The 27,398-nt window shown below is 46.2% G+C and overlaps 1 protein-coding gene across 1 annotated transcript in view; it reads right to left on the reverse strand.

The window, feature by feature from the left end:
- tyr (tyrosinase) overlaps window positions 1–27,398 on the reverse strand; it is a 91,225-nt gene that overhangs the window by 35,150 nt on the left and 28,677 nt on the right. Inside the window, exons 2-3 of the mRNA XM_085998802.1 lie at window positions 20,652–20,868; window positions 14,488–14,635 (exon numbers count right to left, since the gene is read on the reverse strand). Coding sequence (XP_085854928.1) covers window positions 14,488–14,635; window positions 20,652–20,868 — 365 coding nt within the window. The remainder of the gene's footprint in view (window positions 1–14,487; window positions 14,636–20,651; window positions 20,869–27,398) is intronic.

The following is a 27,398-nucleotide window of genomic DNA, read 5'->3' on the forward strand; positions in this document are numbered from 1 at the left end:
GGTAAGCCATTTAGGAATGAGATGAGGAGGAATTTCTTCACCCAGAGAGTGGTGAACCTGTGGAATTCTCTACCACAGAAGGCAGTTGAGGCCAATTCATTAAATATATTCAAGAAGGAGTTAGATATATTACTTAAGGCTAAAGGGATCAAGGGATATGGGGAGAAAGCAGGGACAGGGTACTGAATTTGGATGATCAGCCATGATCTCATTAAATGGCGGCGCAGGCTCGAGGGGCCGAATGGCCTACTCCTGCTCCTATTTTCTATGTTTGTATTCACTAGAGTTTAGAAGAATGAGAGGGGATCTCATTGAAGCGTATAAAATTCTGATAGAGCTAGACAGACTGGATGCAGGGAGGATTTTTCCCTGGCTGGTGGGTCTAGAACGAGGGCTCACAGTCTCAGGATACGGGGTAGGATATTTAGGTCTGAGATGAGGAGAATTTTCTTCACTCAGAGGGTGGTGAACCTGTGGAATTCTCTACCACAGAAGGCTGTGGAGGCCAAGACATTGAATATATTTAAGAAGGAGATAGATATAATTCTAGACAGAAAAGGCATCAAAGGGTATGGGGAGAGAGCGGGAATATGGTATTGAGATAGGGGATCAGCCATGATCATATTGAAGGGCGGAGCAGGCTTGAAGGGCTGAATGGCCTACTCCTTCTCCTATTTTTTTCTATGTTTTCTATGTTTCTATGACCCCTATCTTGTTATTCTTTGTTGTGGTTTGATACAACTGAGTGGCTTTTTAGGCCACTTCATGGGAACTTAAGAGTCCATCACATTTGATGTGGTATCAGCTTTTTATTCCCAGATTTTTAAAACTGAATTCAAATTCTCAAACTGCCATGGGATTTGAATTTAAGTTCTACTGGATTATTAGTTCAGGTTTACTGGGTTACTACTCCAGTACCATAACCACTACACTACCATACTCTGTCATAATAGCTCTATCTTTTAGCTGTCACTTAAAAATATATATATAATTAATGCATGCCTGATTTATAAGTACCTGAAATGTGAGAGTCTATTTGTAGCATTCGTCTGGCCATGTAATAAAGGAATGCAGCATGTGCCAGCCTTGGCTCAGTGTTAGCACTCTTGCCTCTGAGTCAGAAGATGATGAGTTGGAACCCCATTCCATGACTTCAGTATATAATCTAGGTGGCACTGCATGAGTGCTGCATTATTGGAGGCGCTGTCTTTCAGATGAGATGTTACACTGAGGCTTTGTCAGCTTGCACAGATGGATGTACAAGATCTCTTGGTGTCATGGCCAACATTTATCTCTTAACCAATACCACCAAAATATAAATACCTCACCATTTATCTCACTACTGTTTGTGGGACCTTGTTTTATGTAAATTTGAGCTAACTGGATCTTGGGATGTATAACCAAAGGGATAGAATACAAATCACAGGAGGTGATGGAGTTTGCATAAGACATTAGTACGGCCCCATCTGGAATGCTGTCTACAGTTCTCATAGCCACTGTAAGAATATCCAGGACTTGGAGACAGTGCAGAAAAAGGCTATTAAACTTCAGGACATCCTGAGAACATGAAGGGAGCTATGTAAATGCAAGTTCTTCCTTAAGAGCTTAAATCAGAAACTGTAAACAGCAAACCGATCTGCACTTCCCATCTCAACATGTCTGCAATTCCCCTTAGGCCCAACAGATCGTTCTTCCTTCTTGAAAATGACCGCTGAAAAGTACTGTAATTATTGGAAAACGTCAAGCAGAAGGAGTAACTAAACAATCAGCTGGAATCAAATAATTGTCATTAACAATTCAACATTCACTACTTTTTTGCAGGGAAGGTGGCGACATCAATCTGAGGATCCAAGAATCCAATCAACGTAAATATCAGTTTGCAGTTGGAAAAAATATTCTGTGTAAAATTGTATATAAAGAAATGGCAATATTATTCAGCAGAAGCTGTATCCGGGATGCCACATACAAATCAGGAATATACTTGCTAACCGTTCCAACATCCATTTGTGTGTGTGGTGTGGATAGGGGGGCCCCTAAAGACTGTTGAAATTACCCCATTACCTCTCTGCAGTATTTCTTTTGCACATGTGCTGAAGAGATGGAACATAATGGATTATGGAGGAACTTAAAATGTGGGTCAATCTGCAATCTTTTGACATCCTAGATAAGCAGCAAAAATGGAGGCCAAAATCATGTACTGCCTACATTTTGTGCAGATGGTTGTAGTCTCAATGCTTTTCTACAATCATTCGCAGAAGTCTTGACTGTTGCTATATGCTCCAGAGCAAGATTTGATATAATTATTTCTTCATTCTTTTTGTCATTCAGTCCTGTTTGTAAAGGAAAAGGAAAGGACTTGCATTTATGTAGACCCTTTCACAACCTCAAGGTGTCCCAAAGTGCTTTGCAGCCAATGAAATACTTTTGAAGTGTAGTCACTGCTGTAATATAACAGGGCAGCCAATTTGTGCACAGCAAGGTCACACAAACAGCAATAAGATACATGGCTGTATAATCTGTGTTATTGATATTGGTTGAAGGATAAATATTGACCAGGACATCAGGAGATCTACCTTGCTCTTCTTTGAAAAGTGCCATGGGATCTTTACATCTACCTGAGAGTGCAGACAAAGCCTCTGTTTAACGTTCCATCTGAAAGACAGCACATCTGACAGTGCAGCACTCCTTCAATACTGCACTGAAGTGTCAGCCTAGATTAGTAAGCAGTTCTAGCACTGGTGCAATCTTGTTATGCATTGGACCGGAGTGTGGGGGAAGAGCTGTGAATTAGGCCAGGACCTGGATGCACCAGATGCTGATCTTCCCTGGTAGTTTTTTTTAATTCGCTTATGGGATCTGGGCGTCGCTGGCAAGGCCTGCATTTATTGCCCTAATTGCCCTTGAGAAGGTGGTGGTGAGCCACCTTCTTGAACCACTGCAGTCCTTGTGGTGAATGTACTCCCACAGTGCTTTTAGGGAGGGAGTTCCAGGATTTTGACCCAGCGACGATGAAGGAATGGCGATATACTTCTAAGTCAGGATGGTGTGTGACTTGGAGGGGAACCTGGAGGTGGTGGTGTTCCCATGCATCTGCTGCCCTTGTTCTTCTATGTGGAAGAGGTCGCGGGTTTGGGAGGTGCTGCCGAAGAAGCCTTGGCGAGTTGCTGCAGTGCATCTTGTAGATAGCACACACTGCAGCCACAGTATGCCAGTGGTGGAGGGAGTGAATGTTTAAGGTGGTGGATGGGGTGTCAATCAAGCGGGCTGCTTTATCCTGGATGGTGTCGAGCTTCTTGAGTGTTGGAGCTGCACTCATCCAGGCAAGTGGAGAGTATTCCATCACACACCTTACTTGTGCCTTGTAGATGGTATAAAGGCTTTGGGGAGTCAGGAGGTGAGACACTCACTGCAGAATACCTAGCCTCTGACCTGCTCTTGTTGCCACAGTATTTATGTGGCTGGTCCAGTTAGGTTTCTGGTCAATAGTGACCCCAAGGATATTGATGGTGGTGTTAGACTCTTGCTTGTTGGAGATAGTCATTGCCTGGCATTTCTGTGGCGCGAATGTTACCTGCCACTTATCAGCCCAAGCCTGAACGTCGTCCAGGTCTTGTTGCATGCGGGCATGGACTGCTTCATTATCTGAGGAGTTGTGAATGGCGCTGAACACTGTGCAGTCATCAGTGAACATCCCCATTTCTGACCTTATGTTGGAGGGAAGGTCATTGATGAAGCAGCTGAAGATGGTCAGGCCTAGGACACTGCCCTGAGGAACTCCTGCAGCGATGTCCTGGGGCTGTGATGATTGACCTTCAATCACCACAACCATCTTCCTTTGTGCTAGGTATGACTCCAGCCAGTGGAGCGTTTTCCCCCTGAGTCCCATTGACTTCAGTTTTACTAGGGCGCCTTGATGCCACACTTGGTCAAATGCTGCCTTGATGTCAAGGGCAGTCACTCTCACCTCACCTCTGGAATTCAGCTCCTTTGTCCATGTTTGGACCAAGGCTTTAATGAGATTGGGAGCCAAGTGGTCTTGGCGGAACCCAAACTGGGCATCAGTGAGCAGGTTATTGGTGAGTAAGTGCTGTTTGATAGCACTGTCGATGGCACCTTCCATCACTTTGCTGATGATTGAGAGTAGACTGATGGGGTGGTAATTGGCCAGGTTGATTTGTCCTGTTTTTGTGGACAGGACATACCTGGGCAGTTTTCCACATTGTCGGATAGATGCCAGTGTTGTAGCTGTACTGGAACAGCTTGGCTAGAGACGCGGCTAGTTATGGAGCACAAGTCTTCAGCGTGATAGCTGGGATGTTGTCGGGGTCCATAGCCTTTGCTGTATCCAGTGCGCTCAGACGTTTCTTGATATCATGTGGGGTGAATCGAATTGGCTGAAGGCTAGCTTCTGTGATGGTGGCGACCTCGGGAGTAGGCCGATATGGATCATCCACTCGGCACTTCTGGCTGAAGATGGTTGCAAACGCTTCACCTTTGTCTTTTGCACTCACATGCTGGGCTCCACCATCATTGAGGATGGGAATATTCATGGAGCTTCCTCCTCCCCTTAATTGTTTAATGGTCCACCACCATTCATGACTGGATGTAGCAGGACTGCAGAGCGTTGATCTGATCCGTTTATTGTGGGATCACTTAGCCTTGTCTATAGCATTCTGCTTCCACTTTTTAGCATGCATGTAGTCCTGTGTTGCAGCTTTCCCAGGTTGGCACCTCATTTTTAGGTATGCCTGGTGCTGCTCCCGGAATGCTCTTCTACACTCCTTATTGAACCAGGGCTGATCCCCTGGCTTGGTGGTAATGGTAGAGTGAGGGATATGCCGGGTCATGAGGTTACAGATTGTGGTGGAATACAATTCTGCTGCTGTTGATGGCACACAGTGCCTCATGGATGCCCAGTTTGAGCTGCTAGATCTGTTCTGAATCTATCGTATTTAGCACAGTGGTAGTGCCACACAACACAATGGAGTGTGTCCTCAGTGTGAAGACGGGACTGTGGGACCATGTTAGAGATGGTGCTTCTGCCTGCCCCAAACAAGGTCAGCAGTATAAGAATAATGGTCAGGAAGGGGACCCTCAGGCCTGGAGTTCTCTCACCCCCAGCCTAACCATACATTTTTGGACTGGCAGACTGAGTGAAAGCAGTTATACCAGTCTGGTGAATGGCAGACGTTGAGCACAACTTGAGCTGGAGCTGTTCTTTTGAAGTTTTAAACTTTTATTCAGCCCCCTTATACTAAGGACAGATGGGCACAATGTAGAGATATTTCCAGGGCCCTGGCAGTCCTTCCCACATGCCTGGCATGCTCTACCACATTTTGCAGCCTCTACCCATGGCAGTCATTCAAGATCTACCCTTAGGGGTGTGAGCACCCATCTGATTTATGTAAATCGCTCCCTGACCGCCCCCCCACCCCCTAGTTTGGCATGGTTCCACTGAAAGTCACCAGCTGGCAACCTGGTATTTCCATCCTGATCAAAGGTCCATGAGTTTTCAGGCCCATATTTCTTTGGAAAGTTTTAATGAAGCTTTATTTTCATGCTTTTTATTAGATCATTGTCTCTTCCTTATGTTGTCTACATAGCAATGGTGGCTGCACTTCAAAGTAATGTATTCTATGTGAAACTGTGTGATATTTCTAAGAAAAGTGATAGTGTGCTAAATGAATGCAATTTCTTTTTCTTATTTTACTTCTCCATTAGCTGCTTTGACCAAACATTTGGAGTGTTTCTCAAAGCTTTCTAAATTGGCCACCATGATCAGTTAGTATAATTTCACAAAGTATCATTATGGAAATGGTGTCCGAGAACTGGAAAGCTGCTGAAATGCAAAACCACTAGGGAGGAAGAGGGGAAACTGGGGTCGGGGGTGGGGGTGGAATGAGGAGAAACTGGGGGGCGGAGAAGAGGGGAAACTGAGGTAGCAGGGAAGAGGGGCAAACGGGGGTGGGGGGGTGAGGGGGAGGCGGAAAAGTCGAAACTGAGGGCGGGGAATCTAAAGGTGGGAGAGAGATTTTCAGAGGGAAAACCAGAGGTGGAAGGAACTATGATTCCACCAGTAACTAATGGTAACTCACTGATAACTAATAGTAAAGTGGTAATCCTCAGATGCCACTCATAACCAACAGTAATATAACTCACTAATAGTCTATATGTAACTAGTAATAATAGGTGTAATGTCCCGATATTACCTGTAACTTTACCTGTAACTAGTAGTAATCCTATAACCAGTTGATATTCGCCCTGAAATTGAAGCCCGAATCTCCCTGCACTACACAAGGTGCCATAAGGCACCCCATCGGCCACTTTTAACAGGCCTGATCTCTCTCTGGTGCACTGCAGCGGGAAATGTCAATAGCTGATCTACCCGGCAGCTGGAGGCAGAGCTCGGGAGAGGTTCCCCCAATTCTAGGAAACTCCCAGTCATCCAGGAGAGTTGGGACTACTATGCGTTTATTGGCGGACTCTTCTGATATTAGCATGCCCCCATGCCTGACTGGCCACATAATAAACTCGGTCAGCAACTCGTGGCGTTAACAGGCAGGGAGACCCTTCACCGATGCTATTTAAAACCTACTTACAGTCCAGTTGCTGTTTTGACATTTCATGCTGGTGGTTAACATCTGGGCATTTTTTTGGCTTGTTATCTGACTCTGCAAACTTGATTTTGACAGCTGAGAAGAAGATTTTGCTGGTGTTGCACAGTTTTTGGCTGCCTTCTAAACAGTTTCACTGCAGTCATGGCTGGTCTGGTAGAGATGCCTTTGGGGCTGGAGGAGGAAGGCGAGCAGCAGAGAGCTGGAGCAACTGTGACAAGAGGGAAGAGGGGGAGGGTACTGCACACGAGGGAATACTAATAGTGGCTCTTCTGGGAGCACTAGTACTTTAAATTTTCAGAGGAGCAATGTAAGAAACACCTTCACTTTACAAAGGAGGCTGTCACCGAGCTATGTCACCTGCTGCAGCTACAACTCCAGCCTTGCACCGGGGCATGAACATAAGAACATAAGAAATAGGAGCAGGTGTAGGCCATTTGGCCCCTTGAGCCTGCTCCACCATTCAGTAAGATCATGTTTGATTTTCTACCTCATCTCCACTTTCCTGCACTATCCCCATATCCTTGATTTTTAACATTTTTTTATTCATTGGTGGGATGTGGGCGTCGCTGGCTAGGCCTGCATTTAGTGCCCATCCCTAATTGCCCTTGAGAAGATGGTGGTGAGCCGCCTTCTTGAACCGCTGCAGTCCATATGGTGTAGGTACACCCACAATGCTGTTAGGAAGGGAGTTCCAGGATTTTGGCCCAGCGACAGTGAAGGAACGGCGATACAGGTCCAAGTCAGGATGGTGTGTGGCTTGGAGGGGAACTTGTAGGTGGTGATGTTCCCATGCGTCTGCTGCCCTTGTCCTTCTAAGTGGTAGAGGTCGTGGGTTTGGAAGGTGCTTTTGAAGGAGCTTTGGCGAGTTGCTGCAGTGCATCTTGTAGATGGTACACACTGCAGCCACAGTGCGCCGGTGGTGGAGGGAGTGAATGTTGAAGGTGGTGGATGGAGTGCCAATCAAGCGGGCTGCTTTATCCTGAATGGTGTCGAGCTTCTTGAGTGTTGTTGGAGCTGCACTCATCCAGGCAAGTGGAGAGTATTCCATCACACTCCTGACTTGTGCCTTGTAGATGGTGGAAAGGCTTTGGGGAGTCAGGAGGTGAGACACTCGCCGCAGAATTCCCAGCCTCTGGCCTGCTCTTGTAGCCACAGTATTTATATGGCTGGTCCAGTTCAGTTTCTGATCAATGGTAACCCCCAGGATGTTGATAGTGGGGGATTCAGCGATGGTAATCTAACAGAAGGCAGAGAGTTGGGATAAATGGTTCATTCTCAGACTGGCAATCAGTAACTAGTGGTGTTCCGCAGGGGTCAGTGCTGGGTCCCCAACTCTTTACAATCTATATTAACGATTTGGAGGAGGGGACCGAGTGTAACATATCAAAGTTTGCAGATGATACTAAGATGGGAGGGATAGTAGTGAGTGAGGACATAAAAAACCTGCAAGGGGACATAGACAGGCTAAGTAAGTGGGCAGAGATTTGGCAGATGGAATACAATACTGGAAAGTGTGAGGTTATGCACTTTGGCAGGAAAAATCGTAGAGCAAGTTATTATCTTAATGGCAAGAAACTGGAAAGTACTGCAGTACAAAGGGATCTGGGGGTCCTGGTGCACGAAACTCAAAAGGTTAGTATGCCGGTGCAGCAAGTGATTAAGAAGGCCAATGGAACGTTGGCTTTCATTGCTAGGGGGATAGAATATAAAAATAGGGAGGTATTGCTTCAGTTGTACAAGGTATTGGTGAGACCGCACCTGGAATACTGCGTACAGTTTTGGTGTCCATACTTAAGAAAGGACATACTTGCTCTCGAGTCAGTACAAAGAAGGTTCACTCGGTTAATCCCGGGGATGAGGGGATGGACATATGAGGAGAGGTTGAGTAGATTGGGACTCTACTCATTGGAGTTCAGAAGAATGAGAGGTGATCTTATTGAAACATATAAGATTGTGAAGGGGTTGGATCGGGTGGATGTGGGGAAGATGTTCCCGATGATGGGTGAAACTAGAACTAGGGGGCATAGTCTTAGAATAAGGGGCTGCTCTTTCAAAACTGAGATGAGGAGGAACTACTTCACTCAGAGGGTGGTAGGTCCATGGAATATGCTGCCCCAAAAAGCTGTAGAAGCTACATCATTACATAAATTTAAAACAGAAATAGACAGTTTCCTAGAAGTAAAGGGAATTAAGGGTTACGGGGAGCGGGCAGGAATTTGGACATGAGTCTAGGTTCGGATCGGTCATGGCCCTGTGGGTAGTGGAGCGGGCCCAGGGGCCACGCAGCCTGATCCTGCTCCTATTTCGTGTGTCTAATTCTGTTAGATTCAGGAGATGGTTCTGTGATAGTGGATTGGCGGTTAGGATCAGATCAGCCATGATCTTATTGAATGGCGGAGCAGGCTCGAGGGGCCGATTGGCCTACTCCTGCTCCTAGTTCTTATGTTCTTAATGCCATTGAATGTCAAGGGGAGATGGTTAGAGTCTCGCTTGTTGGAGATGGTCATTGCCTGGCACTTGTGTGGTGCGAATGTTACTTGCCGCTTGTCAGCCCAAGTCTGAATGTTGTCCAGGTCTTGCTGCATATGGACACGGACTGCGTCAGTATCTGACGAGTCTCGAATGGTGCTGAACAGTGTGCAATCATCAGCGAACATCCCCACTTCTGACCTTATGATGGAGGGAAGGTCATTGATGAAACAGCTGAAGATGGTTGGGCCTAGGACACTGCCCTGAGGAACTCCTGCAGTGATGTCATGTGATTGAGATGAATGACCTCCAACAACCACAGCCAACTTCCTTTGTGCTAGGTATGATTCCAACCAATGGAGAGTTTTCCCCTTGATTCCCATTGACTTCAGTTTTGCTAGGGCTCCTTGATGCCACACTCGATCAAATGCTGCCTTGATGTCAAGGGCAGTCACTCTCACCTCACCTCTTGAGTTCAGCTCTTTTGTCCATGTTTGGACCAAGGCTGTAATGAGGTCAGGAGCTGAGTGGCCCTGGCGGAACCCAAACTGGGCGTCTGTTAGCAGGTTATTGCTGAGTAAGTGCCGCTTGATAGCACTGTCAACGACACCTTCCATCGCTTTGCTGATGATTGAGAGTAGACTGATGGGACGGTAATTGGCCGGGTCGGATTTGTCCTGCTTTTTGTAGACAGGACATACTTGGGTAATTTTCCACATTGCCGGGTAGACGCCAGTGTTGTAGCTGTACTGGAACAGCTTGGCTAGGGGCGCAGCTAGTTCTGGAGCACAAGTCTTCAGTACTATTGCCGGAATGTTGTCAGGGCCCATAGCCTTTGCAGTATCCAGTGTCTTCAGCCGTTTCTTGACATCATGTGGAGTGAATTGAATTGGCTGAAGACTGGCATCTGTGATGCTGGGGACCTCAGGAGGGGGCCGAGATGGATCATCCACTCGGCACTTCTGGCTGAAGATAGTTGCAAATGCTTCAGCCTTGTCTTTTGCACTCACGTGATGGGCTCCACCATCATTGAGGATGGGGATATTTTTGGAGCCTCCTCCTCCTGTTAACTGTTTAATTGTCCACCACCACTCACGACTGGATGTGGCAGGACTGCAGAGCTTTGATTTGATCCGATGGTTGTGAGATCGCTTAGCTCTGTCTATCGCATGTTGCTTCTGTTGTTTGGCGTGCAAGTAGTCCTGTGTTGTATCCTCACCAGGTTGACACCTCATTTTTTGGTATGCTTGGTGCTGTTCCTGGCATGCTCTCCTGCACTCTTAGTTAAACCAGGGTTGATCTCCCGGCTTGATGGTAATGGTAGAGTGAGGGATATGCCGGGCCATGAGGTTACAGATTGTGGTTGAATACAATTCTGCTGCTGCTGATGGCCCACAGCACCTCATGGATGCCCAGTTTTGAGTTGCCAGATCTGTTCGAAATCTGTCCCATTTAGCACGGTGGTAGTGCCACACAACACGGTGGAGGGTATCCTCAACATGAAGACAGGACTTCATCTCCACAAGGACTGTGCGGTGGTCACTTCCACCAATGCTGTCATGGACAGATGCATCTGCAACAGGTAGATTGGTGAGGACGAGATCAAGTAGGTTTTTCCCTCTTGTTGGTTCCCTCACCACCTGTCGCAGACCCAGTCTGGCAGCTATGTCCTTTAGGACTCGGCCAGCTCGGTCAGTTGTGGTGCTACCGAGCCACTCTTGGTGATGGACATTGAAGTCCCCCACCCAGAGGACATTTTGTGCCCTTGCTACTCTCAGTGCTTCTTCCAATTGGTGTTCAACATGAAGGAGTACTGATTCATCAGCTGAGGGAGGGCGGTAGGTGGTAATTAGCAGGAGGTTTCCTTGCCCATGTTTGACTTGATGCCATGAGACCTCATGGGGTCCTGAGTCAATGTTGAGGACTCCCAGGGCTACTCCCTCCCGACTGTATACCACGGTGCCACCACCTCTGGTGGGTCTGTCCTGCCGGTGGGACAGGACATACCCAGGGATGGTGATGGTGGTGTCTGGGACATTGGTTGTAAGGTATGATTCGGTAATTATGACTATGTCAGGCTGTTGCTTGACTAGTCTGTGGGACAGCTCTCCCAATTTTGGCACAAGCCCCCAGATGTTGGTAAGGAGGACTTTGCAGGGTCGACAGGGCTGGGTTTGCCGTTGTCATTGTCGTTTCCGGTGCCGAGGTCGATGCTGGGTAGTCCGTCCGGTTTTATTCTTATTGTTATCAATCAAAAGGGATTTAATTCCCTCAATGTACAGCTGGTTTTTGACCACAGTTAGCAAATCATGCAGGTCTGTGCTGGGTTTCCTGGCAGCAGTCATGACTCATTCATCCTGTGCCAGTTCTCGGTGCTGCCTTTATTCCAGCCAGGCTGTCATGTTATAGACTGGCTACTGAGCAACAAGGGCTATACTCTCCAGACTCATCTCATGACTCCTGTCAGCTGCACAGCTGGCCTACAACCAAAAATGCCACCAAACAATCAGTGTGCTCTAGCGACGCTTTCTCTGTCTGGACTGTTCCGGAAGAGCTTTGTAGTGCACCACGGAGCGGGTATGATGATGTGTGATCATCTGCTGCATGCTCCATAACATTGCTATCATGATTGGCCATCACCTGGGCAGTAGTAAGTGTAGCAGGAGCAGGAGGAGCCGGAGGAGGAGGAGGAACATGAAGAGGAGTAAGAGCAAAAGAAGCGTCGACCAGCAGTGGGCCTAGCTACAAGAGTGCTCAGGGAGCAGCTCATCAAAGAGTGCTTCACTTAAACCATCCCTCCCATCCCCAATATACCAACAGTCCCACAATCTTTACTATCACCCTTACTACCACCATCCAATTGCCTTTGCTCAGTCCAGTGTTTTGGGTCTAGATCTCACTTCACTACAAATATACACACCAACACCAAATCCAGAACAAAAATGAGACTTTTAAAATTGAGGTGTTGCCGGGCCAAGAGCCAATATAGGTCAGCAAGCACAGGGGTGAAGGGTGAACGGGACTTGGTGCTAAAGAAAACATGGGCAAAAGCCTATGCTCTAACATTGGGGAAATGCAGTATTCCTTAAATACTGCACCTGGAATTTTTTTTCCTGATTTTCATTTTTAGATAATTTTCTTTGTCCCCTCAATCTTCCACCTTCTCTCCCCCCTCCCCCCATAGCTATAGTGATGCAAGTAAAACTACTGTTACAAAAAACACATGTAACAAACAACTCAATTCCATCTGTGTCTAACAGTTAAGTTAAATAATATGAATCACTCTTGTGCAAGTCATTAGTGCCTGTCTTGTGTGCTCGTTTAACTATCCTAGTGTGCTCCTACAAAGTGTTTCCCCAGTGACTACAGCTTGGGAGGTGGAAGGCTGTTGGAGCTTCCATTGAGGACACTTCAGATGGCCTTGATGGGCGACCTCGAGCAGCTCTGGGCCTTGAGGGCCCGGCTGTAGACTGCAGCATCTCAATGTGGGCTGGCGCAGTTTGACCCAGCTGGCTGTGTGGCACTAACAAGGGCGCTGGTGGAATGGATGGCGGGGGAGCAGACATGCTGTCATCCTGAGAGCGGACAGCAGCAGTCTCTCACATGGAGCCATTTTCTTGGGGCTGCGCCTCAGTGCTCCTGCAGCTCTGTGCAAGAACAGACTGCAAGAGTGATGTGACACTCTGGAAGCCCCTGTAGACAGTGGCCACCAAAGTCAAGGTTGCAGCTGTCTGAGCTGCTATTGGAGCTCGGAGAGCGACCAGAAGTGGCTCCATGATGGTGGGTGCCGCTGCTGTGTTGATGGAGCTGACTGTTGGTCCATGTTGGACAGAATGGTCTGCATGCTCTGTGTGAAGCCCTGGCACAAGTTGGAGCTGGACTCCTCCATGCTCTGCAACATTGTGCGTCAGCTCAATAGCAGGCTGCCCAGTGTACCTAGCATTTCCTGTTGTACGCCCATCAGCCTTCTTCTGTAGCCTGGGCCCTCAAAGTCAGCATCTGAGTCCTCTGCAGCACGGCTAGTATGCAACCTCACCTTCCGGCAAGTCAACACATGTAGCGTCCTATCCCCTGCCCTAACTCCTGCACACTTGTTCCTGGTTATCCACCATGTGAAGATCCATCCTCTAGCCTAGCCTCTAAAGTACGCATGGTGCCAGTCTCGGAGCTGGTGCTTGCGAGGGTGAGATCGAGTGATGCTGCATCTTCAGGAAGGCTGGCCTCCTCTTCCTGAAATGGCAGAGGTATTTTCACATATTTCAGCACCTGAAATGAAAGAGAGGGACAAAGGTTACTTTTTATTGTTAAGGGAGAGCAGAGAAAGAAGTGGCTGGTGAAAGCATCAGTAGTTTGTCATGTTTAGGGTGAGACAGAAGTAATAAGAGAAAGAGAAGAAGGTGTGAAGAAACCCTGCTGACATCTCCTCCAGCGTTGCCACTCGTCATGGCCATGGCTGCTCCTGCCCATAATGGCCAGCATGCTTTCTTCCGGGGGGAGAGCGTGTGCAGGCAGGCTCGGTCTCTTCTGCTGGCAGCCTGCTGACTGGAATTGTGGGCGACCTTCTCCTGCAAGAGAGAAGGGAGTGTGTTAGTGATAATCTTGTGAGGTGTTTAGGGAATGTACCTGTCTTAGGTGAATCTGGTGTGTAGTGTGCAAGATGTGGGATGTAGAGAAGTGAGGGTTTCAATAGTGGGGAGTGTGTGAGTATGAGGAGAAGTAGGTGAGTGAAGCGTGGTGCGGTGATTGTAGGAGAGTGAAGGGCATATTGTGAGTAGTGAGGCTGGAGCAGCTGTGAGCAGAGAGTAATAGAGTAGTATTGTTACCTTGACAACTCTGGTGAGGTAATTGAACTTCTTTCGGCATTGCAGTCATGTCCTGGGAGCTAAGCTCCTGGCATTGGCTTGCTCAGTAACCTTTTCCCATTAGCGGCGGGGTTGTTGCCTGGAGGGCTTCTCCTGATCACTGCCTGGACCAGGGCCTCCAAAGCAGCAGGTCTTGCAGCCATTTTTCTCTTCAGAAGCCTTCTTTGTTTTCTGTAGCCAGAGTGTGCCACCCCCCCCCCCCCATTTTAAGATGTGCTAACTGTCTTTAAGTGACGTCAGAGACACCTGATTTTCAGTCCCCCCAAACACACGTGCAGCCAATGAATAGTACAGGTAGCACTAGCTGCATGCCTGAATCATTGTAATGAGCGCGCAGCATGAATATTACGTGCTGCCTAGGACAACACTAACAAGAGTGTGCAGTGCGCCCTGTGCACTTGTTTTCCAACATAATCAAATTTCTAGGCCTACCTGCTTAGCAGACAACATAGTATATATAAGGAATTTCTGTAGCTTAACCAGTGAACAACCAGGAAATGGGGAGAATAGAGAGTAAATTTACTCTCAATTACACTCACCTGTCAATAAAAGCATGATGAAGTATAAAGACTGGGTCATTTGCTGATCCACCGACTCTGGACATTGAACCATTCATGTACATGTGTAAGGCATTATGCAAGCTGCTCTGTGTTATGTTAGATATCGCATCATTTGGATTGGCAAAGCCTGTTCAAGAAGAAGTTACATTTGTTTGAATAGATAATTAAGCCTGTATTACCAATTAACCTACTACACTTTAAAGAACAACAAAATAACATAAAAATAATATATGCTGGACCAGATAATAAATGGATTAGAACACATCTTTTTCACCTTTGAGACCAGGTTAATTAAGGAAGGCCAATAAATACACCAACAACATCTCATGAACAAATAGCAAAGAAAATGACAAGAGAAGCAATTGTTCTATAGTTGTTGTTACAAGGTTTTTTTTTGCATTTAATAATTAGATTTTGGTGCATTTTATATGAATTATTAGTTCTTGTTGTTGGGTAATGCACCATATTTGTATTATTTAGGTTTTTTCTACCAATATTTTCCTTCATTCTTCTTGATTATTGCTTTCATTTAAATCACAACATACAAAGTGGTGATGATAGGTATTTCTTGGGGATTCCAATCATGCTTTAAGATTTGGATGAGGCAGAGGAGTTCATGAGGAGTGAATGACACGAGCAATGACACCTGAGGCAACTTTCCTGTGCCCAAGACCCTGGACTTGTACTTGGACATGCCACAGAAGACCAATCTCAGCCATTTCCATTTCACAAGAGAGGCTGTCACAGAGTTGTGCCATTTACTGAAGCATGACTGACAGAAAACATCTAGAACAGGAATGGCTCTTCCCATAGCAGTAAAGCTTACTACATCATAAAGTGTTCACTCTACTGGATTTTTCTAAACCACCGCAGGGGACATCTGCAAGATCAGCCTGTCAGCAGTGCATGCATGTATCATTAAATGATGAATACTATGTTGGCAAGGGGCTACACCTTCGTCACTTTCTTAGTGGAAAATCACCATCGGATATGCAGGGAACCCGGTCCTTGCTTGAAAAACAAGTTGCCGGGGGTGGAAAGTTGGGAGTGGGGCACCTCGGCTGTTCCTTGGACACCTAAAGCCCGCCTGATGCGATAATCAGGCTGGCCTATGAATGGGGATAGCGTACATGCACCTGAAACAGACGGGACACTGTTTACATATGCAAATAAGGGTTCTAAGCCGGTTGTAGAACCCTGTTTGCAATCTTCAGATACAAATGAGCAGAAACAAACTTTGCACATTTATACCATGTGGTGAGTAGCCTAACCAGTGGTCATTAAAGGGACTGCTGGAGGCTGCTTCAGAAAACTCCTACTCCTCCAGGCTTGCCCCCAGCCAGGGGAGCTCTCTGCCCCCCCTTTTACTGCTTTCTTCCTGCTTGGCTTGTCCTTGGACCTGCCGGATTGACCCCACCTCACCCCCCCCCCCGCCAGCCCCCAACCCGTGTTGCTAGCTGTCAGCTAGCACCCATTGAGTGCTCAGTAATTCGCCTTGATTTATTGATGAGATATGACCATGAAATGGTTCAGGCCAAAATATATTCCACTGAGAAGAAAAGGGTGTAAAAGAAAAGACAGCCATCCATGGCTAAGTAAAGAAATTAAGGATAGTATTCAACTAAAAACAAGGGCATATAAGGTAGTCAAATCTAGTGGGAGGATAGAGGATTGGGAAAACTTTAAAAGACAGCAAAAAATAACAAAAAGATTGATTAAGAAAGGGAAGATAGATTATGAAAGTAAATTAGCAAAAAATATAAAAACAGATAGTAAGAGTTTTTATAGTTATATAAAAAGAAAAAAAGGGTGGCTAAAGTAAATGTTGGTCCCTTAGAGGATGAGACCGGGAAATTAATGGTGGGAAATATGGAGATGGCAAAAACACAATGAATATTTTGTATCAGTCTTTACAGTAGAAGACACTAAGAATATCCCAACACTGGACAAACAGGGGGCTATGGGGGGGGGAGGAGCTAAACACGATCAAAATCACTAAGGAAGTGGTACTCGGTAAAATAATGGGACTCAAGGCGGATAAATCACCTGGACCTGATGGCTTACATCCTAGGGTCTTGAGGGAAGTGGCGGTAGGGATTGTGGATGCATTGGTAATAATTTTCCAAAACTCCCTGGACTCAGCAAAGGTCCCGGCAGACTGGAAAACTGCTAATGTAACGCCCTTATTTAAAAAGGGCAGTGGACAGAAGGCTGGAAACTATAGACCGGTTAGCCTAACATCTGTGGTAGGTAAAATATTGGAGTCCATTATTAAGGAGACAGTAACAGGACATTTGGATAATCATAATTTAATAGGACAAAGTCAGCATGGTTTTTATGAAGGGGAAGTCATGTTTGACAAATTTGCTGGAGTTCTTTGAGGAAGTAACATATAGGGTGGATAAAGGGGAACCAGTGGACGTAGTGTATTTAGACTTCCAAAAGGCATTTGACAAGGTGCCACACAAAAGATTATTGCTTAAGGTAAAAAATCACGGAATTGGGGGTAATAATCTGGCATGGATAGAGGATTGGCTATCTAACAGAAGGCAGAGAGTTGGGATAAATGGTTCATTCTCAGACTAGCAATCAGTAACTAGTGGTGTTCCGCAGGGGTCAGTGCTGGGTCCCCAACTCTTTACAATTTATATTAACGATTTGGAGGAGGGGACCGAGTGTAACATATCAAAGTTTGCAGATGATACTAAGATGGGAGGGAAAGTAGTGAGTGAGGAGGACATAAAAAACCTGCAAGGGGACATAGACAGGCTAAGTAAGTGGGCAGAGATTTGGCAGATGGAATACAATGCTGGAAAGTGTGAGGTTATGCACTTTGGCAGGAAAAATCGTAGAGCAAGTTATTATCTTAATGGCAAGAAACTGGAAAGTACTGCAGTACAAAGGGATCTGGGGGTCCTGGTGCACGAAACTCAAAAGGTTAGTATGCAGGTGCAGCAAGTGATTAAGAAGGCCAATGGAATGTTGGCTTTCATTGCTAGGGGGATAGAATATAAAAATAGGGAGGTATTGCTTCAGTTGTACAAAGTATTGGTGAGACCGCACCTGGAATACTGCATACAGTTTTGGTGTCCATACTTAGGAAAAGACATACTTGCTCTCGAGTCAGTACAAAGAAGGTTCACTCGGTTAACCCCGGGGATGAGGGGATGGATGTATGAGGAGAGTTTGAGTAGATTGGGACTCTACTCATTGGAGTTCAGAAGAATGAGAGGCGATCTTATTGAAACATATAAGATTGTGAAGGGGTTGGATCGGGTGGATGCAGGGAGGATGTTCCTGATGATGGGTGAAACTAGAACTAGGGGGCATAGTCTTAGAATAAGGGGCTGCTCTTTCAAAACTGAGATGAGGAGGAACTACTTCACTCAGAGGGTGGTAGGTCCATGGAATATGCTGCCCCAAATAGCTGTAGAAGCTACATCATTACATACATTTAAAACAGAAATAGACAGTTTCCTAGAAGTAAAGGGAATTAAGGGTTACGGGGAGCGGGGAGGAATTTGGACATGAGTCTAGGTTCAGATCGGTCATGGCCCTGTGGGCAGCGGAGCGGGCCCAGGGGCCGTGTAGCCTGATCCTGCTCCTATTTCGTGTGTCTAATTCTGTTAGATTCAGGAGATGGTTCTGTGATAGTAGATTGGCGGTTAGGATCAGATCAGCCATGATCTTATTGAATGGCGGAGCAGGCTCGAGGGGCCGATTGGCCTACTCCTGCTCCTATTTCTTATGTTCTTATGCCTCCCGATGCTGGTTTTGAATGGGTGTGCTGGCTGCTCCGCCAACTTCACACCCATTTTGGGCGGAAGTTAAAAATCAACCCCATAATTTCTGTTGGGTGCCAGAGCTCCCTAGAGTGCAGGATGCTATAGACAGCACACAAGAATCAGGGCTCCTCATATCAACCTCATGGTTTACACAAACAGAAATAGATTGCATTCAATTACTGTTCTGATGATAACTGACTACAGAAACATTGGCCCAGAAATTCGGGTCTCCACGGGTGAGTACGCGCTGGGTACTCACCCGGGAAACCGGCACTTCCATTCCTCTGAAAGCAGGGGTTCAGAGGTCGAACGCATGCGCGGGGAAGTCTGCGCGAGCTCTTTGAGCTTACGATTTTTTTTTTTTTTTTACAGGTTTTTCTGTGAGGGTAAGTCTTTAGAATTTAGATATTTAAAAAGCAGGCGTAAGGCCTGCTTTTTACAAGGTAAGTGGTCAATTAATTAAAATTAAAACATTTTTTCCACTAGTTTATTATTTTTAAATACTTTAAAGCAAGGTAAGTTTATTTTTAGTCCCGTTAGAATATAAAATTATTTTTTTCAAAAATTTAAATTATTGTTTAAAATAGCTATTTAATGTAATTTATAGTTTATTTAAAAAATGTAATTAAAAAAAAAAAATTATTTGAAGGTTTACTGCTATTTTGGGGCCGTAGTATTTATAAGTTTTGACAGCTCTTCCTGTCCATTTTATGAATGGGCATTTCCCTGCTCCGATTGGCTGCCCATGGCCCACATGATCCCAGGGGACGCATTGAACTAACTGCGCCCCTGTGATACGCAAGCACTGCGCGCCAGCAGTTGGAGCAGGCCCCGGATCGGAATTCCACGGGGCCCTACAGCTCAACTGTCGGCGCACAAGGTAAGTGCAGGTCGGGGGCTTGCACCCACGGGAAGCCCTCGACCCAAATTTCTGGGCCAATCTATGAATGCCAACTGACTTTATACAGGGAGCCACCAATATGTGATTGCCTGCATTATTGGAAGGTAGTGTGACACTGGGTGGATGGCTGTTAGAAAACCTTTGCACACATTTAAGGAATTCCTAATTAGAGGAGCAGCTCATACTGAAAGCCTGGGCAACTGCTCACTGTCAACAGTCACCATTACCTGCAAGGAAAATGTGGCACAATAAAGGAGCGAGGGCAAAAGGACCAAAGTTGTGTACAATGCTGTAAATGGTACCTCCCACTAGGTGTAGAAGTTACCAACTTAGGTTTCTGCCACTCTTGCTGAGCCCTGCAAGAAATGTGCGCCAGAGCGACCACACATACCTTTGGTTCGATACCAGCAGATTTTGTTTTTGTTTACAACCAGATATGAGTGACCTGGTTGACTCTATTGACTTGGTTGGGAACCAACCTCCATGCAGCTTGCACTTGAGGTCAAATAAACCTCCTACAGCACAATTTTTAACTCTTCAGCATCAAAAGGAGCAGTTTCCCCCCTGTGCCATTCTGAACAGAAAATGGGAATTGCTTCCAAAATTTTGCAGGGCTATGGGGAACGAGCAGGGGAACTGGGACTAATTGGATAGCTCTTTCAAAGAGCCGGCACAAGCACGGGGTCAAATGGCCTCCTTCTATGCTGTATGATTCTATAACTTTAAATAGATCAAAAGAAATGTATAATTTGCTGTGGATGGTGGTACTGGAGAGCACCTTAATTAGATGGACTGTCTTAACTGCACATTAGCTGTTACTTAGGGAGGAGGTTGCTGGCAAGAATAATACCAGCTGCTTTAGCTTGGTTTAAAATTTACATAGGACTTTCCAATTTGAAACCAATATCCTTCTCTTCACTAAATCCTTCTGGGCTTTTTTCCACATAGGTACACATTGCTTCTGACATTTCTTATCCAGGTAGTTGATGTGCCTCAATAAATCCGAGACTCGATGTTAGCGAAACAAAACAAGGCTTTTATTGACTTAGAAGGTAACACACAGGAGAGAGGTATCTTCCATCCAGAGCTCTGCCATACTGGATGTGCTGCAGGCTGGGCCAGCTTACATAGGGGCCAGGTATGGGCGGAGCCCTACACATAGTACAATACAATGGGCCAGGTATGGGCGGAGCCCTACACATAGTACAATACAATGGTGAGGAAACGGAACAGAGGTAAGGGAAATGAAACTGAAACCAACCACAGTCACAGGCAGTGATGAATGGAATATTTCATCACAGTAGTTACACTTCAACAGAGCATTGCTGCTCAGCTCATAAACAAATAACATAGTCAGGAATGCCAAAGTCATTTTGATGAGATATATCTAGAAATAGGTACCCACGTTTTCCAAAATACACACGAACTTTAAAAGAAGGGAAAACATAAAAAAATACCTTCCAAAGTATTCCGGAAGCTAAAATTAGCAAACTGATCAAAAGGTGGAGCTTCATATTCTGTCAGACTTAAACAAAATTCCACTTCTGCTGAGATTGGAAGCCTTGGGGTTCTATTTCGATCCTGGTTTCCTGGATTACGTTGAATAGGTCCCTCAGGAACGCCATTACACAGAACTTCACGACGGTTGTAATCCTCTGCCCTGCTGCAAATCACCTGTGACAAAAGATATAAAATGAATTTTCTCACTATATACCAAAAACAGAGAACAGAGATTTTTATTCTTTTTAACTAAATTGCTACTTACTCTAAATTTACAAGAACATGATTGAACTTACATGTACTGTAGTACAGTGTGTTTGAAATGCCTTTAACTATGTTTTCTGTCAGAGACCTTTACCTCTCTGAGAAACAGGGGATTTCCTAGAGCTATCACTCTCTCAGAAGCATTCTGGGACTATGTAGTTTACTACCTTTATAAAAGGTAGTGCACTACATACTCCCACAATGCTTCTGTGCCTATAATCCCTAAAATTATTTTGTGATTGACAAAAATTGGCCGGTCATTTGCCATGACTTGCTGTTTGTAAGAACTTCGCTTTTCCCCTTCTTGTGAAGGTAAAGGCTTGATGAATGACAGTATGAATACCCATGGAAGCCATTAATAGGAGCTGTGAATACTTTAAATAAACTATTTTTTTATATAGAAAAATGTAAAACATGAATTTTGGACTCTAGAGGTGGTTTTCACGGGAATCACGTGTACCACAGATAAACTAATCTCCATGGTATCCATAATCTCCCACACTATTACTCATGGGTACTCTGGGTTTGGTCTTATTCAGAGTTGGGGATGGGCGCCCAGTGGAGAGGGTCATGGAGAAGACCTGTGGGAAAAGGAATCAGGAAGCACAGCACAGCAGCGAGGGAGTTGCTGTGAGGGGTCAGGGAGCAGAGCACAGCAGCGAGGGAGTTGCTGTGAGGGGTCAGGGGGCACAGCACAGCAGCGAGGGAGTTGCTGTGAGGGGTCAGGGAGCAGAGCACAGCAGCGAGGGAGTTGCTGTGAGGGGTCAGGGAGCAGAGCACAGCAGTGAGGGAGTTGCTGTGAGGGGTCAGGGAGCACAGCACAGCAGCGAGGGAGTTGCTGTGTGTTGTGTATGTAACCGTTTACCTTTAAGGGAACTATAGAATGTGACCGTTCGCCTTTAAGAGCACTACTTCAGGGTGGCACTATTTATTGGCTCATGTATACTGTAATACCGATAGTGACCACACCAGTATATAAGGGTTGTGATACGTTAACTAGGGCGGAAATCGCCCAGACCTCTGAATAGTAAAGACCTGTTTTGTTTGTACTTCTAAAGTCTCTGAAGTTATTTACTGCACAACCTACAGACTTTACAGTGGCGACGAGTCCGATCGTACCCTGCGGCAAGACTAACCAGTAGCAGAGAGCTTCAAAAAGAAAACACGAGGCTCCGTCTACTAAAAGTATAGTACTTACTGGAAGCTGGAAGATTAACAGCAAAGCTGCGGCAGCAACAGGCACAGATTACCCTGCTACCACATCTTGAGCGAGCCAATCAGCCTAAAACAAGGCGGCCGAAGAGACTGTGAGTAGTTAAAACAAATAAATTTAAAAAAAAAACGGGGTAGAAGTATTTGGAGGAGAAGGGCAAAGCATTCGGGTCCAACGGCGTCGGGTGACAGCCGGACCGCGGGCAATGTGAGAAGCCGTGCAGCAACCGCTGCCACGAAGCGCTGAGCCTGCGAGTAGGCGCGGGAGTGTCAGAGCCGAGAGCCGCGCGAGCGGGGGAGCCAGAGCCGAGCGGGAGGCGTTGCAAGCCAGCGATCGCATCTCCAGATAAGGGCCGAGAGCCGCGAGAGCGATCGGATCTACAGATAAGGGCCGGCAGCCGCTTCGCGATCCAGCGATCGCATTATAGATAAGGACCGCACTCGGGCTGACAGACGGCGTCGGGGGACCGGGTGAAGACCGCCAAGCGCGGGAAAACCGCCATTGAAGTGGGCGGGGAGAGCGAGAAGCGCGGGAAAGCCGCCATTTTTCGGGGAAAACCGCTGAAGAAGAAGGAAGAAGCGGGAAACCGCCATCTTGGAAATTATTAAGAATTTCAGAAAAGTAATAAGATTTTTCAGAAAGGCTGGTGTGTTCTCAAGAAGAGAGAAGAAAATTAATTATAAGTAAAGTAATACTTGTACTGTTCTCAAAAAGAGAAGAAGATGCCTAAGCGAGGAAATATTAATGACTTTAATGCAGAAATAGAAGACTGGGCCACGTATGTGGAACGCATAGAAATATATTGCGTAGCCAACGAAATTGAGGATGACAACAAGGCAATAACTTTGTTAAATTCGATGGGAGCAAAAACATACGGGCTTTTGAAACATCTAATAGCACCAGTTAAACCAGTGGACCAGACCTTCGAAGAGATCGTAACAGTGTTGAAGGATCACTTGAACCCCACACCGTTGATGCTGGCTGAACGATTTAAATTTTACGCCAGAACCCAGAGGCAAGATGAAAGCAATGCGGAATACTTAGTCGAACTGCGTAAGCTAGCGAAATACTGCCAGTTTGGAGGGAATTTGACAGAGGCGCTGCGGGACAAGTTCGTATGCGGCTTGGCCAAAGAAGGAACGCAGAAGCGACTTCTGGAAGAAAACGACCTCACACTGGACAGGGCTGTCCTCATAGCTTCATCGCACGAAGCCGCAGCGAAAGGGACGGCGGAAATGCAGCTAAAGGCGGCGGCACTCGGGGTGGACCAAATTACAACAAGCACTCCCAAATGCTACCGTTGTGGAAAGACAACGCACGACCAGAATCAGTGCTGGTTTAAGAACCAAGAGTGCAGGAAATGTGGCAAACTGGGACACATCGCGAAGGTATGCAGGTCCGGAAAGAAGACCAACAAGCAAAGGAAGCCACCACCACAAGGAAAGTACAACAAGGTGCATCAGGTGGCTGAAAAGAGTTCAGACGAACAAAATTCAGACTCAGACCCAAACAGCCAGGAGCTGGATAGTCTGAGAATCCACCATGTGGGTAAAGTAACTGATCTACAGTTGATCTGGGTCACACTAAAAATAGCGGGAGTCCAAGTACGAATGGAGCTGGACACGGGATCAGCTGTATCCGTCATCAACCAAAAGGACTATCACCGGCTATTCTCTCACATACCCTTAAGAAATACCAAATTCGTATTACAGACATACACGGGGCATCATGTATACCCCCTGGGAAAAATACGAGTCAAGGTGAGAGATAGGGGTAAAGAACACCCACGAATGTATCTGTACGTACTACCTGAGGGAGGACCACCACTTCTGGGACGGGAGTGGATCAAGAAAATAGACATGGAATGGCACTACCGACAAGCAATGACGAGTGAGGACTCGGTGCAGACAAGCAGCTCAGACTCCGAGCCGGAAGACGATAAGTCCAGCTTATGTATGAAAAACAAGATTAACATGAACTCACGGACTAAGGTTGGGAAATCGATGGCGTGCATAAAGACAGAGAATTCTGAGTCTGTTCAAGCTACAGACAGATGCATTACGGAGGAACACCGGGCTAGAACTCAACGTTATGTCAAAGTACAACGACAATTAGAACAGTTGAGTGCCCGTCTCCTACAAGAGATGGAAAAGGTGAAAAAGTTCTGGGACACCGAATGGGAGTCCCTGGAAAGACAACAGAGACAGCTCGCTCAAGCAGAGAGCGACCATAGAGCCATCGTGGCCAAGTACCAATCACATCTCCCTGAGGCTGTTCAGGAACTAGAATATACACAGAACGATCCAAAGGAAGAGGAATCTTCAGGAAGTCAGGATGGTATTCCAGTTCACCTCTACGACTTGTTGCAAGCAGAGTGTAACGAGTTGAAAGAACAGTATGAACAGGCTCGGACTACAATCCTGGAAGGGGTTAACTTGGCAACTTCCGAAAAGCTCGTGTTAGTGAAAGAACATGAACGACTAAAGGTTGACCATAAGCAAGAATTACAAAGTCTGCAGGAAATGTTTGATGAGCTTCAGGCCAAGGCTGACTCATCGTTAGGGATTCAATCCATAGGAAAAAAATTAGTGGTGGAAGACATACCAGAACAGGGAATACAGGATGTCCAAGAACTCGTTAAATTATTAAAGGAAACACAAAATAAATATGAAGCGGCAATGGCCGAGGTCCAACGACTTGAAGAACAGATGCAACTGGAAATCTTTTCAGTGGAAGAAAAGGGAACTGTAAGAAACACAGAGACCGTAAGAATGGGCCATGAACATGAGCTTAAATCGTCAGAGGAGAAGGGTTTGGAGCTCTCAAAAGTTATTGAAATAGCCGAGGTTGCAACACAGACTGAGAAGATGGCAGCAGAGCAACCCTTAGATACCAAAAGTACGCTGACTCATGTCAAGGTTGAACAACAGAACGCTGAAACAACTGCTCCGGTAGAGGGATTGAATAGTCCGATCAATCAATCTCCAAAGGAAGTTGAAGTATTAAAATCGCAAATGAGGTCATTAGTAAACAACTTGCTGAAAGCCCAGAAAAAGTTAGAGGAAGCGGAACACGTGAAGAAGTCTCTTCAGGAAAGATGTCTGGATTTGGAACAAAAGCTGGCTGACGTCCAGCTGGGTAGGGAGGACATAGAAGACCCTCTCGCTGGCCTAGCTCAGGACGACTCCGAATATTACTATGTCCTGTCCTGCCCAACTTGTAACTTCGACTCCCACCATACAGAAATCATGGAGGAGCACCGAAAGTCTACGGAACATCGGGAGAAGGTGGCTCTACTACGGAAAAAGGAGGAAGAGAAGGAGGAACTGCGCATGCAGCTGGCAGCTGACAGTGGAGCCCAGAGAGTCTCCAAGAAGCAGAAAAGGAAAAGTCGAAACAGAAGATGACCCATCTGAACCATGATTACCTCTACCAGATCACACACGTGGTCCCTCCGAACGGAGCCAATTCAGTTCGGAAGTTCAAACTGTTAAACCCATGGAAGGACTATTGAATGAGTCACTCCAGCAATGTGAACCGACTACACCACAGAGACTGAATCTATGAACTGTTTTCCACAGAGACTGAATCTGTGATCTGTTTTGACATGAAGTTATATATGTTATGTTATGTTAAACATGAAGTTATATGACGTTGACTCCATCGAGAGTATATCTGTAAATTGTTATATGACGTTGACTCCATCGAGAGTATATCTGCAACCTGTTTATATAAAATTGAAGATTGTATGTTTAACGGGATTCTGTAAGTAATAAGCTAGGAAGGGAGGAGTGTTGTGTATGTAACCGTTTACCTTTAAGGGAACTATAGAATGTGACCGTTCGCCTTTAAGAGCACTACTTCAGGGTGGCACTATTTATTGGCTCATGTATACTGTAATACCGATAGTGACCACACCAGTATATAAGGGTTGTGATACGTTAACTAGGGCGGAAATCGCCCAGACCTCTGAATAGTAAAGACCTGTTTTGTTTGTACTTCTAAAGTCTCTGAAGTTATTTACTGCACAACCTACAGACTTTACACTGTGAGGGGTCAGGGAGCACAGCACAGCAGCGAGGGAGTTGCTGTGAGGGGTCAGGGAGCACAGCACAGCAGCGAGGGAGTTGCTGTGAGGGGTCAGGGAGCAGAGCACAGCAGCGAGGGAGTTGCTGTGCGGGGTCAGGGAGCACAGCACAGCAGCGAGGGAGTTGCTGTGAGGGGTCAGGGAGCAGAGCACAGCAGCGAGGGAGTTGCTGTGAGGGGTCAGGGAGCAGAGCACAGCAGCGAGGGAGTTGCTGTGAGGGGTCAGGGAGCAGAGCACAGCAGCGAGGGAGTTGCTGTGAGGGGTCAGGGAGCAGAGCACTGTAGACAGAGGTAAAAAAAGATGATGGGAGGGAAGTCAAGGAACAGAGCATAGGATGGTGATGGGGATATAGTACAGTGGGGAGAGGCAGGGAATAAAGCATCACAGGGGGTCCAGGAAGGTTAGTGGGAAACAGAATTTTAAAATTAAATTTAAAATCACAAGCCCTCAAGAGATTTGCAAACTTACATATTTACTAGTGTCAGGAATGCAGTTAATGAATATGGTTAGTGTTCAGAGAATGCTTTTTCTCCTCTCTGAGGAGCTGGGTGACTCATTCGACTGGTTTTTCTGCTTTGTTGGTCGCTGGCTTGTGGTTTTACATTTTCTCCGCTGCCTTTGATCTACAGTGACCTCCAACTTCGTGTCAACTTCACTATCATCTTCATGCACTGCAACTGATTCTCATTACCATGGTAATGACCTCCATCCTTCAATTCTCAACCCTTCAAATAGCTTCTGGACTTCACTCGTCTGCTACTCCTTTCTCCGAGCTTGGACAACAGTTCGTTGATGCCCCACGCTGACTCCATCCTACCTATGTCAACTTTTTCCCTCTACGGGACCTCCGATTTTAACTCTGGACTCCCTACTAGTGTCACCAACCTATTCCCTGCTACTACCAGGAAATATGTATCCCTATAATTGCTACATAACCAGGCCTATGTAACTTGAGTTTTTCCCCATGTCCTTTCATTTTGGCTGCCACTATGGACCCGAGCCATTCACTTCTATTTCCTCCTTTATCTCTCCCCTTTTTCTTTTCTCTCTATCCCTCCCTGACCACGCTCTCCTGTCGTCATGCCGCCCTTCATCTCTCCTCTCTCGGATACTCAGCCCTCCCAAATCCCTACCCCAACC

Source organism: Somniosus microcephalus, chromosome 10 (genome assembly GCF_052327205.1).
Source record: "Somniosus microcephalus isolate GS21.2 chromosome 10, FLI_Smic_1.0, whole genome shotgun sequence".
Classification (NCBI taxonomy): domain Eukaryota; kingdom Metazoa; phylum Chordata; class Chondrichthyes; order Squaliformes; family Somniosidae; genus Somniosus; species Somniosus microcephalus.